Source organism: Nerophis lumbriciformis, linkage group LG10 (assembly GCF_033978685.3).
Source record: "Nerophis lumbriciformis linkage group LG10, RoL_Nlum_v2.1, whole genome shotgun sequence".
In the NCBI taxonomy this organism is placed as follows: Eukaryota; Metazoa; Chordata; class Actinopteri; order Syngnathiformes; family Syngnathidae; genus Nerophis; species Nerophis lumbriciformis.
Genome location: NC_084557.2, coordinates 22328411 through 22343191, shown reverse-complemented (window position 1 = coordinate 22343191; position 14781 = coordinate 22328411). Strand labels below are relative to the sequence as shown.

At 44.1% G+C, this 14781-nt stretch overlaps 2 protein-coding genes across 3 annotated transcripts in view; one reads left to right on the top strand and one right to left on the bottom strand.

Moving 5' to 3' along the window:
- Positions 1-3008, top strand: part of cpt1ab (carnitine palmitoyltransferase 1Ab (liver)) — a 41422-nt gene extending 38414 nt beyond the window's left edge. For both annotated transcript variants that reach the window (XM_061970013.1, XM_061970011.1), the window contains exons 18-19: positions 753-845; positions 919-3008. In XM_061970013.1, the coding sequence (XP_061825997.1) occupies positions 753-845; positions 919-1005 (180 nt within the window). In that variant the 3' untranslated portion in view covers positions 1006-3008. The remainder of the gene's footprint in view (positions 1-752; positions 846-918) is intronic.
- A 930-nt stretch (positions 3009-3938) lies between these two features.
- LOC133612791 (uncharacterized) lies at positions 3939-12445 on the bottom strand. The gene is made up of 4 exons (XM_072914019.1): positions 9872-12445; positions 9534-9754; positions 8300-9386; positions 3939-3965 (listed from the first exon to the last, which is right to left on the bottom strand). Exons 1-4 carry the CDS (start codon positions 12443-12445, stop codon positions 3939-3941), a joined length of 3909 nt encoding a protein of 1302 aa, XP_072770120.1.
- Between the last annotated feature and the right edge of the window lie 2336 nt (positions 12446-14781).

Sequence of the window (14781 nt, the reverse complement as noted above, 5' to 3'; positions counted from 1 at the left end):
TGAACGCCTGTTGCTTAAACCTCCAACTGTAATTTTAGAACAAATAACATAGGCAATTTTTTGTGGAGTATGATTGCCATGAGTCGGCATCACCTGGAAGAAGAAGCGTTACCTTACTGTGTTGCAAAATCTTAAAAAGAAACAAGTACCGTATTTTTCGGAGTATAAGTCACTCCGGAGTATAAGTCGCACCGGCCGAAAATGCATAATAAAGAAGGAAAAAACATATATAAGTCGCACTGGAGTATAAGTCACATTTTTTGGGCAAATTTATTTGATAAAACCCAACACCAAGAATAGACATTTAAAAGGCAATTTAAAATAAATAAAGAATAGTGAACAACAGGCTGAATAAGTGTACGTTATATGAGGCATAAATAAGCAACTGAGAACGTGCCTGGTATGTTAACATAACATATTATGGTAAGAGTCATTCAAATAACTATAACATATAGAACATGCTATACGTTTACCAAACAATCTGTCACTCCTAATCGCTAAATCCCATGAAATCTTATACGTCTAGTCTCTTACGTGAATGAGCTAAATAATATTATTTGATATTTTACGGTAATGTGTTAATAATTTCACACATAAGTCGCTCCTGAGTATAAGTCGCACCCCCGGCCAAACTATGAAAAAAACTGCGACTTATAGTCCGAAAAATACTGTAAAATTAAATTGATATATGGGAAACAATGCTGGATTAACATTGGGATGAAACTCACTTGTCGGTTCTCTTCTGTTTGAAGGTGGCGAATGACGGTTACGGTGTGTCTTACATCATCGTCGGGGAAAACCTAATCAACTTTCACATCTCCAGCAAACACTCCAGCCCAGAAACGGTATGTCTTTTCTCCCAATTATTTGTTTCCTCCCCGCTTTTATTTATTTTTCGGCTTGATTTCCACCCGACAGGACTCTCACCGCTTTGGCGCCAACATCCGACGGGCCATGTTGGACATGCTGGACCTTTTCCAGCTCGACAAGAAAGCATCCAAGTGATGTCCTATCTCCTTTTCAACACAAATTGCTGATTCTTCCTAAAGCTGTACAGAATCAAACATAGGGTTGGATGATTTAACTTCATGTCATAGAGGGGGTGTAAAAGAAATTGAATGATTGGGATGTATTCTTTACAAACCTTGCTTTCATTTTTAGGTGTGAGGTGTTTGTGTGCGCACTGTATGCATATTGCAACGATGGATTGTAGTGGCCGTGCACAGATCAACGTTTCTATTTACAGGACTGTGCCTTAGCGACGACCCGCTTGTGTAAAAAGGGCAGAAAAGGGAGGAGAGATTAGATTTGACTTTGATCCGAGCGGTAGCATATTTCAATATTTAAGGTTTGACGTTGCAATGTGGTGCAGGAGGAGCTTCTTCTGCTTTTGTGTTTTAATGTTGCACACGACTCTGCCCTTGGCTCGTCACACTTCAACGGTTGCGATCTGCTGATTTTTATCTTTAAAGGGAAACTTCACTTTTAAAAAAAATGTTGCCTATCATGTACAATCCTTATGAGAGACAAGAACACATATGTCTTTTTTAATGCATTCTAATTTGTAAATTAAAGTCCGCTTACAATGGAGTGAACGGGACGTCCTCTATCATAAAACCCAACAAATAACCATCCAAAAAGCGCTAACAATACTCCATTTACATTTCATGACCTTATGTATTAGCCAAGTATTACGTTAAGGACCTATATTTAACGGCGGGTTGATCAGAGAGATGTGACTTCCATATGTTGCTGTATTGACATCAGATGCTTTCTTGCCTCGGAGCTCGTGAACGTTTATTCCAGATTATAAATCACGCTTCTCACCTGGATAGTAAAACAATGTGGACATAAACAGCCGATTTATACCCGGAAATGGCAGAAAAGACTCGAAAAGACGCTGGTTTGTTTTTTTGTATCCCTTCAAGAGGATTATGAGTCATGCATCATCTAAACTGGAATATAACAACATCTTAACAGTTGGCATCCGAGTGACAGCCGACATTGTACAGTAAGTGATGTTTTATTATGAAGTCTGCAGTGAGTAATAATCAGTGATGTTAAATGAAGAATTGAACGTTGTGATGCGTTTTTTTATTTTTTATTTAACACGCCGCTGTGTGCTTAAAATGAGCAAAATATGTCAATATAACATTATGAATGTGCCTGTTACTACATATATTCTTACAGTGTGTAACATTGATGGAAGTGTTTGGATGTTTTTTTAAGCTCATAGGCAAAATTGAGCGACTCCTATTACCCCGGGACAAGTTAGAATGCATAAAAAAAGAAAAGAAAAACATGTATTTTTGTCTTCCATAAGGATTGTGAACAATAGGTCAAATTCCAAAAAGCGTGGTTCCCCTTTTAGCGTTTGAATACTCCAAATCAGGTGTTAGGATTCCTGCAAATATCAAGTGAGCCCTGGTGTCCTTTTCTGATTCGTGCGCACACATGAATGTGATTGTACGGTACAGCGACTAACGTTTGTGTTGTTTCCATCCTCCGGTTAGACTGACTTGGCGTAATATTCTCTCAGCATGTACATGTGCAGCAGCCGTGGTAGAAAATGCAGTACCTTGATGAGACATTTGCTAATGTTGTCCATGCATATTTTTTTAATCACCCTGCAGGTGTGTTCATCGCTCCAGCCCAAACACGCCCATAAAGAGAGGTGCTGTCATGCATAGGAATGCATTTTATTATGTATATGTTGTCAGTACGTTTTATTTATTTGTATCTCTAACTTCTTGAGGCGTACAACAAACAGATTTAGACGATCTCTTTCCACATTTATGCTGACACGGATCTTTATTGGCGATGTGTTTTAGTTGTATGACTTATAAGAGTAGACGTCATGTTTACACTGCTGCATGGTGTGGTTTTTTTTTCTTTTCTGGAAATGATGCTGTATATGTTTGCTTCTAATTTAAGATTACAGATGACAAGCAGCTGGCACAAACCGAAAGAGGTTTAACAATAAAGTGAATGTCAGACAGCTGTATGAACGCTGAGTGTGTTGGTGTCATTTTTTCTGGTAATGCCGCTGTTTTGTTGTTTTTGGCAATATATAGGATCATACAGGGAAGTTTTCACAGCACCTTTTCCACATTTTGTTATGTTACAGACGTATTCCAAAGGTGCATCACAGAAGAATTGAGCAAAGGCTGTGAACACTAATGTATATATGATTATTTTACTGTTTCATTTACAAAACCCAAAACCAGTGAAGTTGGCACGTTGTGTAATTCGTAAATAAAAACAGAATACAATGATTTGCAAAGCCTTTTCAACTTATATTCAATTGAATAGACTGCAAAGACAAGATATTCAATCTTCGAACTGAGAAACGCATTATTTTTTTGCAAATATACATTATTTTAGAATTTAATGGCAGCAAAAAAACTTGGCACAGGAGCATTTTTACCACTGTGTTACATGGCCTTTCCTTTTAACAACACTCAGTAAACGTTTGGGAACTGAGGAGACACATTTTTGAAGCATTTTGGGTGGAATTCTTTCCCATTCTTGCTTGATGTACAGCGTAAGTTGTTCAACAGTCCGGGGGTCTCTGTTGTAGTATTTTAGGCTTCATATTGCGCCACACATTTTCAATGGGAGACCGGTCTGGACTACAGGCAGGCCTGTCTAGTACCCGCACTCTTTTACTATGAAGTCACGCTGTTGTAACACATGGCTTGGCATTGTCTTGCTGAAATAAGCAGGGGCGTCCATGATAACGTTGCTTGGATGGCAACATATGTTGCTCCAAAACCTGTATGTACCTTTCAGCATTAATGATGCCTTCACAGATGTGTAAGTTACCCATGCCTTGGGCACTAATACACCCCCATGCCATCACAGATGCTGGCTTTTGAAATACCTTTTTATTTTATTTTATTTAGCCTTTATTTAACCAGGTAAAAATCCCATTGAGATCAAGGATCTCTTTTCCAAGGGAATACCTGAAGGTATGGAGGACATGACGTCCACAGTTTCCAAAAACAATTTGAAATGTGGCCACAGAACACTTTTCCACTTTGCATCAGTCCATCTTAGTGAAGCCGGCAGCGTTTCTGGGTGTTGTTGATAAATGGCTTTCGCTTTGCATAGTAGAGTTTTAACTTGCACTTACAGATGTAGTGACCAACTGTGGTTACTGACAGTGTTTTTCTGAAGTGTTCCTGAACCCATGTGGTGATATCCTTTACACACTGATGTCGCTTTTTGATGCAGTACTGTCTGAGAGATTGAAAGTCACGTGCAGTGATTTCTCCAGATTCTCTGAACTTTTTGATGATATTACGGACTGTAGATGGTGAAATCCCTAAATTCCTTTCGTTGAGAAATGTTGTTCTTAAACTGTTCTACAATTTTTTCACGCATTTGTTCACAAAGTGGTGACCCTCGCCCCATCCTTGTTTGTGAATGACTGAGCATTTCATGGAAGCTGCTTTTATACCCAATCATGGCACCCACCTGTTCCCAATCAGCCTGTTCACCTGTGAGATGTTCCAAATAAGTGTTTGATGAGCATTCCTCAACTTTCTCAGTCTTTTTGCCACTTGTGCCAGCTTTTTTGAAACATGTTGCAGGCATCAAATTCCAAATGAGCTAATATTTGCAAAAATTAACAAAGTTTACCAGTTCGAACATTCAATATCTTGTCTTTGCAGTCTATTCAACTGAATATAGGTTGAAGAGGATTAGCAAATCATTGCATTCTGTTTTTATTTACCATTTACACAATGTGCCAACTTCACTGGTTTTGGGTTTTGTATAATCACCTCATGATATTCCACATTTGCCTGTGCCAGAGGTATTCAACAGGGTTCCTTCCTCAAATTTTTTTAGTTGGCGATTAGCGCTCTACTTGACAGCTAACGATTAGTGGCACCATAGCAATTAGCGTGCTAGTTGCCAGCTCGCTATTAGTGTCCTTAATATCCAACCATCCATTTTCTACTGCTTGTCCCTCTCGGATACCATCCATCCATCCATTCATTTTCTACTGCTTATTCCCTTCAGGGTCGCGGGGGGGCGCTGGAGCCTATCTCAGCTACAATCGGGCGGAAGGCGGGGTACACCCTGGACAAGTCGCCACCTCATCGCAGGGCCTCGGATACCATATTATTTGAATATCTTCATATCGCAGGATAACAAGGTATCTATTGCACAATAAACTTGTAATACAGGACAAATAAGTAGAAGGTCTCCCCTCCTTTTCTCCTTTCAGTTTGGGGTTCCTTGGCCTAGAAAACGTTGAAATGTATTATATATTTTTTTACATACAAATTCATGGTTAACTTGCCCTAAAATCAGAACTCATGGTGACAAGCACACATTAATGTATTTGTTTTTATATCTAAAAAAATGGAATACATGTTGATATATGGTTTGTTGCATGATCAGATAAAATTACATATAAAAGATTGCATAAACCACATTCATCAAAGCTGAAATAACAAATTCGTTTACTAAGAAAGATGGCGTGCTTTATGGTGCACATAATTTCCAGGCTTTCATAGGTTTTTATGTGGCCTCCAAGCCTTGAGTTTGACATCCGTGTATTACAGTATACACTTTAAAACAATAATACACAAGTTTGTTTTATTGCACAATAAATGTGTGGAATAGGTCTATTTTATTATGGTGCCCCCATCCATCCATCCATCCATCCATCTTCTTCCGCTTATCCGAGGTCGGGTCGCGGGGGCAGCAGCCTAAGCAGGGAAGCCCAGACTTCCCTCTCCCCAGCCACTTCGTCCAGCTCCTCCCGGGGGATCCCGAGGCGTTCCCAGGCCAGCCGGGAGACATAGTCTTCCCAATGTGTCCTGGGTCTTCCTCGTGGCCTCCTACCGGTCGGACGTGCCCTAAACAACTCCCTAGGGAGGCGCTCGGGTGGCATCCTGACTAGATGCCCGAACCACCTCATCTGGCTCCTCTCGATGTGGAGGAGCAGCGGCTTTACTTTGAGCTCTCCCCGGATGACAGAGCTTCTCACCCTATCTCTAAGGGAGAGCCCCGGCGGAGGAAACTCATTTCGGCCGCTTGTACCCGTGATCTTGTCCTTTCGGTCATAACCCAAAGCTCATGACCATAGGTGAGGATGGGAACGTAGATCGACCGGTAAATTGAGAGCTTTGCCTTCCGGCTCAGCTCCTTCTTCACAACGGATCGATACAGCGTCCGCATTACTGAAGACGCTGCACCGATCCGCCAGTCGATCTCACGATCCACTCTTCCCTCACTCGTGAACAAGACTCCGAGGTACTTGAACTCCTCCACTTGGGGCAAGATCTCCTCCCCAACCCGGAGATGGCACTCCACCCTTTTCCGGGCGAGAACCATGGACTCGGACTTGGAGGTGCTGATTCTCATCCCAGTCGCTTCACACTCAGCTGCGAACCGATCCAGTGAGAGCTGAAGATCCTGGCTAGATGAAGCCATCAGGACCACATCATCTGCAAAAAGCAGAGACCTAATCCTGCAGCCACCAAACCGAATCCCCTCAACGCCTTGACTGCGCCTAGAAATTCTGTCCATAAAAGTTATGAACAGAATCGGTGACAAAGGGCAGCCTTGGCGGAGTCCAACCCTCACCGGAAACGTGTCCGACTTACTGCCGGCAATGCGAACCAAGCTCTGACACTGATCATACAGGGAGCGGACCGCCACAATCAGACAGTCCGAAACCCCATATTCTCTGAGCACTCCCCACAGGACTTCCCGAGGGACACGGTCGAATGCCTTCTCCAAGTCCACAAAGCACATGTAGACTGGTTGGGCAAACTCCCATGCACCCTCAAGGACCCTGCCGAGAGTATAGAGCTGGTCCACAGTTCCACGACCAGGACGAAAACCACACTGTTCCTCTTGAATCCGATGGTGCCCCCATTTTTGCAATTCATACGATTGTAATAGGAGTTCACTAAATATTTGTGACTGTTCATTATCACGATGTATTGTAAGTAATACAAATGTAGTCCCTGAAAGAATCTATTGGAACTTGTACTTATTTAAAATGTAATTTTTTGGACCTAGTCCACTGTGGAATGTATTGTTGCGATTAACTTTATCCACATTAATCTAATACTTCTCAATAAACAGATTTGCACCATTTTGGTGTGATGTAACATTTGTTGTGGATCTGCATGAAGTGTTTATATTGTGGAAGAAAATATCAAAGGAACAGTCCACCTGCCAAAATTATAATGGTATTATTATTCACCATTACAATTCCTGTCCAGGTCATTCTTCATAAATCAGGAAGTACCTTGTTATTGTAACAAACAGGTGGACTAACACACAAACAATTAGTTAAATTATTTTAAAAAAGTGTATATATACAGTCCAGGTAAAAAGTTTGGACCCACCTTCTCTTCATTCAATGTGTTTTCTTTATTTTCATCACTATTTACATTGTAGATTGTCACTGAAGGCATCAAAACTATGAATGAACACATGCGGAGTTATGTACTTAACAAAAAAAGGTGAAATAACTGAAAACATGTTTTATATTCTACTTTCTTCAAAATAGCCACCCTTTGCTCTGATTACCTCTTTGCACACTCTTGGAAATTCTCTCGATGAGCTTCAAGAGGTAGTCACCTGAAATGGTTTTCACTTCACAGGTGTGCCTTATCAGGGTTGATTAGTGGAATGTCTTGCTTTATCAATGGGGGTGGGACAATCATTTGTGTTGTGAATGAGAAGGTGTATATATATATATATATATATATATATATATATATATATTGTGGTACCTGATTCTCACCAAGACACAGGATTGGGTTTGTAGCAAGCCGAAAAGGGCATTTATTGTACAAGTCTTTTTAGGAAGGGCGGGGTGTGGAAGTAGCAAACTTAAAGTGTCCAATAATAAACATAAATATCTCCCATCTGGGGCTCTCAGTCCTTCACACAGCACACTTCTCTAAAGGTCAAAGGTTATTGCCTATCAAACAAGAGAAACACAACATAAGTAAAACATTTCACCAGTAATGTCTTTAGTGGGGAAATAGTGGATGTCTCACTTACCGCCTGATGCACCTGCCTTGACACAGAGGAGAGCCAGACATGAATGAGGCAGAGTTAAGTAGGGTTTGTAGCTGGGCCCCACCTGGCCGCACAGCTGGTGGCACTTCAGGCTGATTGAGCAGGTACAGGGGAATGTACCGCCCCTCGATGATGCGGCCAAGGCTGGGGCGTTGTCTTCCTTGTTCCACTCTGCCTCCATTCCCTGGCTCCTCCCCTGTGAGGTGCCTACCTGTCAGGCGGTGCTTGAGTGAGACTCCACATATCCCCCCCTAAGCTCGCCGGACGGTCCGGGAGCTTCTTTGTCCTCTTCATATAGGCGGGACATGGCGTCTGCATGTGGGATGGCCTTCCCAGGCCGATATTCCACGGTGAAGTGGTAATTTTGGAGTTCCAGGAACCAGCGTGTGACGCGATCGTTTCGGTCCTTATTTGTGGACATCCACTTCAAGGGGGCGTGGTCTGTCACCAAGGTGAAGGTCCTACCCCATAGGTAGTAGCGGAGGTGGTGTATGGCCCACTTGACTGCCAAGCACTCCTTTTCTACTGTGGCATAATTTCGCTCATGGCTCTGGAGCTTCCTACTAATAAATGTCACTGGGTGCTCCTCTCCATCCACGAGCTGGGCGAGCACGGCTCCAATTCCTGTGCCTGAGGCGTCAGTGTGGAGGATGAACGGCTGACTGAAGTCGGGGGCTTTCAACACCGGTTCTTCACATAGGGCTTTCTTCAACATCTTGAAGGCAGTCTCGGCCTCAGCCGTCCAGGTGACATGATGGGGAAATTTGTTCCGTGTCAGTTCATACAATGGTGTTGCAATCGTAGAGAAATTTTTAATAAACTTTTGATAATATGATACCAGGCCAATAAATGATTTTACTTGCTTTTTCGTCAAGGGTCGGGGCCATTCCCTGATGCGCTCCATTTTGCGGGCCTGGGGTTTTACGCAGCCTCTTCCTATGGTGTAGCCAAGATAATCGGTCTCAGTCAGACCCACTCGGCACTTCTTAGCGTTGACAGTCAGTCCGGCACGTCTAAGGGCTCCTAGGACTGCGTCGAGATGCTGGAGATGGAGAGACCAGCTGGTGCTGTGAATCACAATATCGTCTAGGTAGGCGGCTGCGTATTCTTGGTGGGGCCGTAGAACTCGGTCCATCATCCTCTGGAATGTTGCCGGGGCCCCGTGGATCCCGAAAGGCAAGACGGTATATTGGAATAGCCCCTCTGGTGTGGAGAAGGCCGTTTTAGGTTTCGCCCTTTCCGTCAATGGTACCTGCCAGTAGCCCTTGGTCAGGTCCAGGGTGCTGACAAAGCGAGCAGGGCCAAGCCGCTCTATCAGCTCGTCTACTCTGGGCATGGGATAAGCGTCACACAGTGATATCTCATTCAATTTACGAAAGTCATTACAAAATCTCAGGGACCCGTCTGGTTTTGGCACAATAACAATCGGGCTGGACCATGGACTATGGGATTCCTCTATTACTCCAAGATCTAACATTTTCTTTACCTCTTCTTTTATAGCCGCCCGCCTGGCTTCTGGGATTCGGTAGGGCCTTTGTCTTATCACCTTTCCGGGTTTGGTCTCAATGTCATGTTTGATCGCCTGGGTCCTTCCTGGCAATTCCGAGAGGCGGTCCTGGTTCCGTCCCAGAAGTTCCTTCACCTCCTGCTTTTGGGACGGGGAGAGGTCCTCTCCTATAGGTACCGGGGGAGTGGTCTGGGGAGAGTGTGCAGTTAAAAACGCAGTAGATGGCAACGGCTCTGCCGCATGCCATTTTTTCAGAATATTTACATGGTAAATTTGGTGACCTTTCCGCCGGCCTGGCTGGTTTACCTTGTAGTTGACGGGGCCCATTCTCTCAATTACCTCGTAAGGCCCCTGCCATCTGGCCAAGAACTTGCACTCGCTGGACGGAACTAATACCAGCACTTTTTCCCCAACTTGGAACTCTCGGAGTGTGGCACCTCTGTTATACGTTTTCGCCTGTTCTCTTTGGGCTTTTTCCATATGTTCTCTTACCATGGGCCAGATTTTGCGAGCCCGGGCTTGTAGTTGGGCGACATGGTCGATCACACTGCGGTGTGGCGAGGGTTGGTTCTCCCAGGTCTCTTTCGCAATGTCCAGCACGCCTCGGGGACGTCGGCCGTAGACTAGCTCAAAGGGGGAGAAGCCAGTGGACGCCTGGGGAACCTCTCTGATGGCAAAGAGGACATATGGAATGAGGTGATCCCAGTCTTTCCCGTCTTCGTCGGCTACTTTTTTTAGCATCTTCTTCAACGTACAGTTGAAACGCTCCACCAGGCCATCTGTCTGAGGATGATATATAGAGGTTCGTATGCGTTTCACTTTCAGCCATTTGTACAGCATGGTTAACACTTGTGACATAAAACATGTGCCCTGGTCCGTTAAAATCTCATCGGCAATTCCCACTCGGCTAAACATCATAAACAGTTCATGTGCTATCGCTTTGGCTGAGGCTGTGCGTAATGGTACAGCCTCAGGATATCGGGTGGCATAGTCTAGTATTACCAGTATGTAGCGATGTCCTCTGGCTGACTTTGGGAGTGGTCCAACGATGTCCATTGCCAGACGTGAGAATGGGGTGCTGATGATGGGGAGCGGGACCAAGGGGTTTCGATAGGTGGGTCTCGGTGCATTCTTTTGGCATTCGGGACAGCCCTTGCAAAAGTCTTCTATGGCTCGTTTCACACCGGGCCAATAGAAGCGGGTTATTATGCGGTCATACGTCTTTTGTACACCTAGGTGAGCTCCCAGCTGATGAGTGTGGGCAAGATAAAGCACTCGGGAGATATAAGACTTAGGCACCAGCAGTTGCTCAATTATGTCCCTGCCCTTTGTTAGCACCCCTCTATACAGAAGGCCATTTTTTATCAGAAAATACGGTGAATTAAGTGCACTCACCCCTTCACATTTCTGTCCGTCAATTTCCACGACTTGCTGTCGGGCCCAGCTGAGGTTCTGATCATTCCACTGGGCAGTGGCAAACTCGCCCGTTTTTTGGTTGATGCTCTCTTCTGGTACGGGGAACTCCACAAAGGGGTCCCCTTCCTCTTCTGCCTCCTCCTCCTCCTTCCTGCTCTCCCGTCGCTCCTCTTCAGCCGAGCTGTCACTCCGTGGAGCCTCTGACGAGGGCCTAAACGCGGGGCAGGCTGCAAGCGGTCTCATATTTTTGAGTCCATTGTTGCGACGGCGACGCTGCCGTGGAACGGCACTTGGAATGTAGCTTGGGGTCCAGTAACGGCCAAAGAGAACACAGTCGGACCCGATGAGTAGGGGAACAGGCAGGTTTGGTACCACTCCAGCTGCTACCAGTGCATTCCCTCGGGGTGTCTGAACATGTACATGGCTCACCGGATACTGGCGGACATCTCCATGTACACACGTCACTGGAACAGTGTCTTCGCTGAAGGGTCCGGCCAGGTCAACATGTACCAGGGTCACGGCGCTCCCACTGTCCAGCAATGCATGTGCATCGGTCCCCCCGATCTTCACTGGAAGGCTTGCATGCTGTCGTCGTCCACTCCCCGTGTGGAGGCATGGTTTTCCTGCATCTGAGCTGGGGGCTGTGGCCATGGAGACATCACGGTCGCGTTCCGGGCACGCCCAAGACATGTGGTCCGGGTGTCCACACACATAACATTTCCGATGTGGGGCCCGACTGGGTCTCACGGGGGCAGCGCCCTGAGGTTGGGGTGGGGACGGAGCTGGCGGTGGCGCTCTTCGGCGGTCGCGCCCTAGCTTCTCTTCCCCGGTGGCTCTGGCCGTTTCCATACGGGTGGCTCTCAGCATTTTCATGCTCACTTGGTAGTTCTCTAATAACGCCACCAACTGCTCCACAGTTAAAGGGCTTACTTGTGCGGCATACTTCCGGGCATCAGGCGGCAAGGCTCGGATACAGCGGTCTATCACCAGTCTATCTACAGAGGGGGGGTTCCCTTCGGTCGTTAGCCAGCGGTGTGTTAGGCGGAGCAGTGTGGCTACCTGCTGTCGCAGGGGTTGTGTGGGCTGGAAGGTCCAGTTGTGATATTGCTGGGCCCTGGCAGGCAGACTGCACCCTTGGCTGTCTAGAATGGCTTTCTTTAGTTTCTTAAAGTCTTGAGCATCCGCCAATGCCAGGTCGCTACACACCCGCTGGGCTTCTCCAGTGAGGAAAGGTGCCAGAATGGATCCCCATTCAGCTACCGGCCACTTCTCCCGGGCCGCAGTGCGCTCGAAAAGCTCCAAGTAGGCTTCCACATCATCCTCACCCGATAACTTAGTTAGGACTTCAACGGGTGCCCGTGTAATAGCCACATCTTTAGCAATTTTTGTTACTAACTCTTGTACTGCATTTTGAAGTTCAGCTTGGCTTTCTAACAAAGCACTCAATGCTTCTGCGTGTGACATCATGAAAGATAGGCGTGAATCAGAGTACCCGTATTCTCCACCATATGTGGTACCTGATTCTCACCAAGACACAGGATTGGGTTTGTAGCAAGCCGAAAAGGGCATTTATTGTACAAGTCTTTTTAGGAAGGGCGGGGTGTGGAAGTAGCAAACTTAAAGTGTCCATTAATAAACATAAATATCTCCCATCTGGGGCTCTCAGTCCTTCACACAGCACACTTCTCTAAAGGTCAAAGATTATTGCCTATCAAACAAGAGAAACACAACATAAGTAAAACATTTCACCAGTAATGTCTTTAGTGGGGAAATAGTGGATGTCTCACTTACCGCCTGATGCACCTGCCTTGACACAGAGGAGAGCCAGACATTAATGAGGCAGAGTTAAGTAGGGTTTGTAGCTGGGCCCCACCTGGCCGCACAGCTGGTGGCACTTCAGGCTGATTGAGCAGGTACAGGGGAATGTACCGCCCCTCGATGATGCGGCCAAGGCTGGGGCGTTGTCTTCCTTGTTCCACTCTGCCTCCATTCCCTGGCTCCTCCCCTGTGAGGTGCCTACCTGTCAGGCGGTGCTTGAGTGAGACTCCACAATATATATACTTTGTGGAGGTTTGTGCTGGTTCATGTCAAGTCTTGACCCAATACTTTTGCACAACATTTATTGTATTATACTAAGACAACGGTGTCCACATATTCAAATACATCTAAGGAATCCCAGTGTACAGTATTTTTATATTTTACATGTTCATAAACAACCCAAAATAAAGTATACAATATAGCTAATAAGTAACTTGGCCTGTGTTTGAAATTTTTTTACAAAACCCTTTCTCCTTACATTACACCTTTGTGTGTCCCATTTTGCTTTAATGTTTTTTGTTTTACATTTGACAAAAATTTCAACTGTTCTTGTAATTGTTTTCTGAAAAATATGACTTAATTCCACAATATTTTGACTTTACTTTTGTGACATAACTTTTTCCCTACCTAATCTTTCAAAAGTAATAACATTTTCACCCTTAAAATAACACGTCTTTATTATTGTAAAATTGTAACTTTTTTAAGTTTCACTTAATATTTTAACTTCTGTTGTACTTTAATTTTATTTTAACTTTTTTCCCCAAACCTAATTTTCCAAAAACTAGATTTTTTTTTGTTTAGTTTATTTTTTATTTCACAACTTTCAATCAATCAATCAATCAATCAATCAATCAATGTTTATTTATATAGCCCTAAATCACAAGTGTCTCAAAGGGCTGCACAAGCCACAACGACAGAGCCCACATAAGGGCAAGGAAAAACTCACCCCAGTGGGACGTCGATGTGAATGACTATGAGAAACTTGGAGAGGACCGCATATGTGGGTAACCCCCCCCCCCCCCCCCCCTCTAGGGGAGACCGAATGCAATTCAAAAAAAGTTTTTTTTTGTCAATTTTCTCCGAATAGCAACATTTTTTTTGTTTTGTTCATCCATTCATCCATTTTCTACCACTTGTCCCATTTCCTATTATTTCACGATTTTAAAACTACTTTTTTTCTTTAATATTTCAGTTATGGGGCAGCATAGTGTCACAGGGGTAAGTGTGTGTGCATTACAATATGAAGGTCCTGGGTTCGATCCCCGGTCTTTCTGTGTGGAGTTTGCATGTTCTCCCCGTGACTGCGTGGGTCCTTTTTTTTTTTTTTTTTTACATAATATTATGAGTATATATATTTTCCTAATATTTCCACTTTATACTAATAAGACTACTGTTGTTTTTTCCCACTTCTGCTGTTGGTTGTTGTTTTATATTACTTACAGATTATTTGTTTGCTATTATTTATAAAATGTGCCACCAGGCCACACTTTGGTCACCTCTGTTTATCATGCAAGATTTTTAGTTTTTGCCTTTTTTGGATGTTTAAAGTTTATTTCATAAGCTACGGTTAAACAGACAATCATTTTACGTAAATACAATAGCCTCAAGCATAAAAAAAGGTAAAAATGATTTCAACCAAAGGGCCTAGTGGCCTGTGTTTATTCCCATAGGATGGATCTTTCCACCAAATTGCTTTTATTCACAGTGCATTGCCAGGAAATAAATGTATAAATGCATGATCAAATGAACTACAAAAAAAATTAGCAAATTCTCCTGCACGTTAATCTGAGAGTATATTTGATGAATAAATACTACCTTAAAGCAGTGGTCCTTAACCTTGTTGGAGGTACCGAACCCCACCAGTTTCATATGCGCATTCACCGAACCCTTCTTTAGTGAAAAATAAAATGTTGTTTTTTTTCAAATTCAAGACAAAGTTATATGTTTTTGGTAACACTTTAGTATGGGGAACATATTCTAAG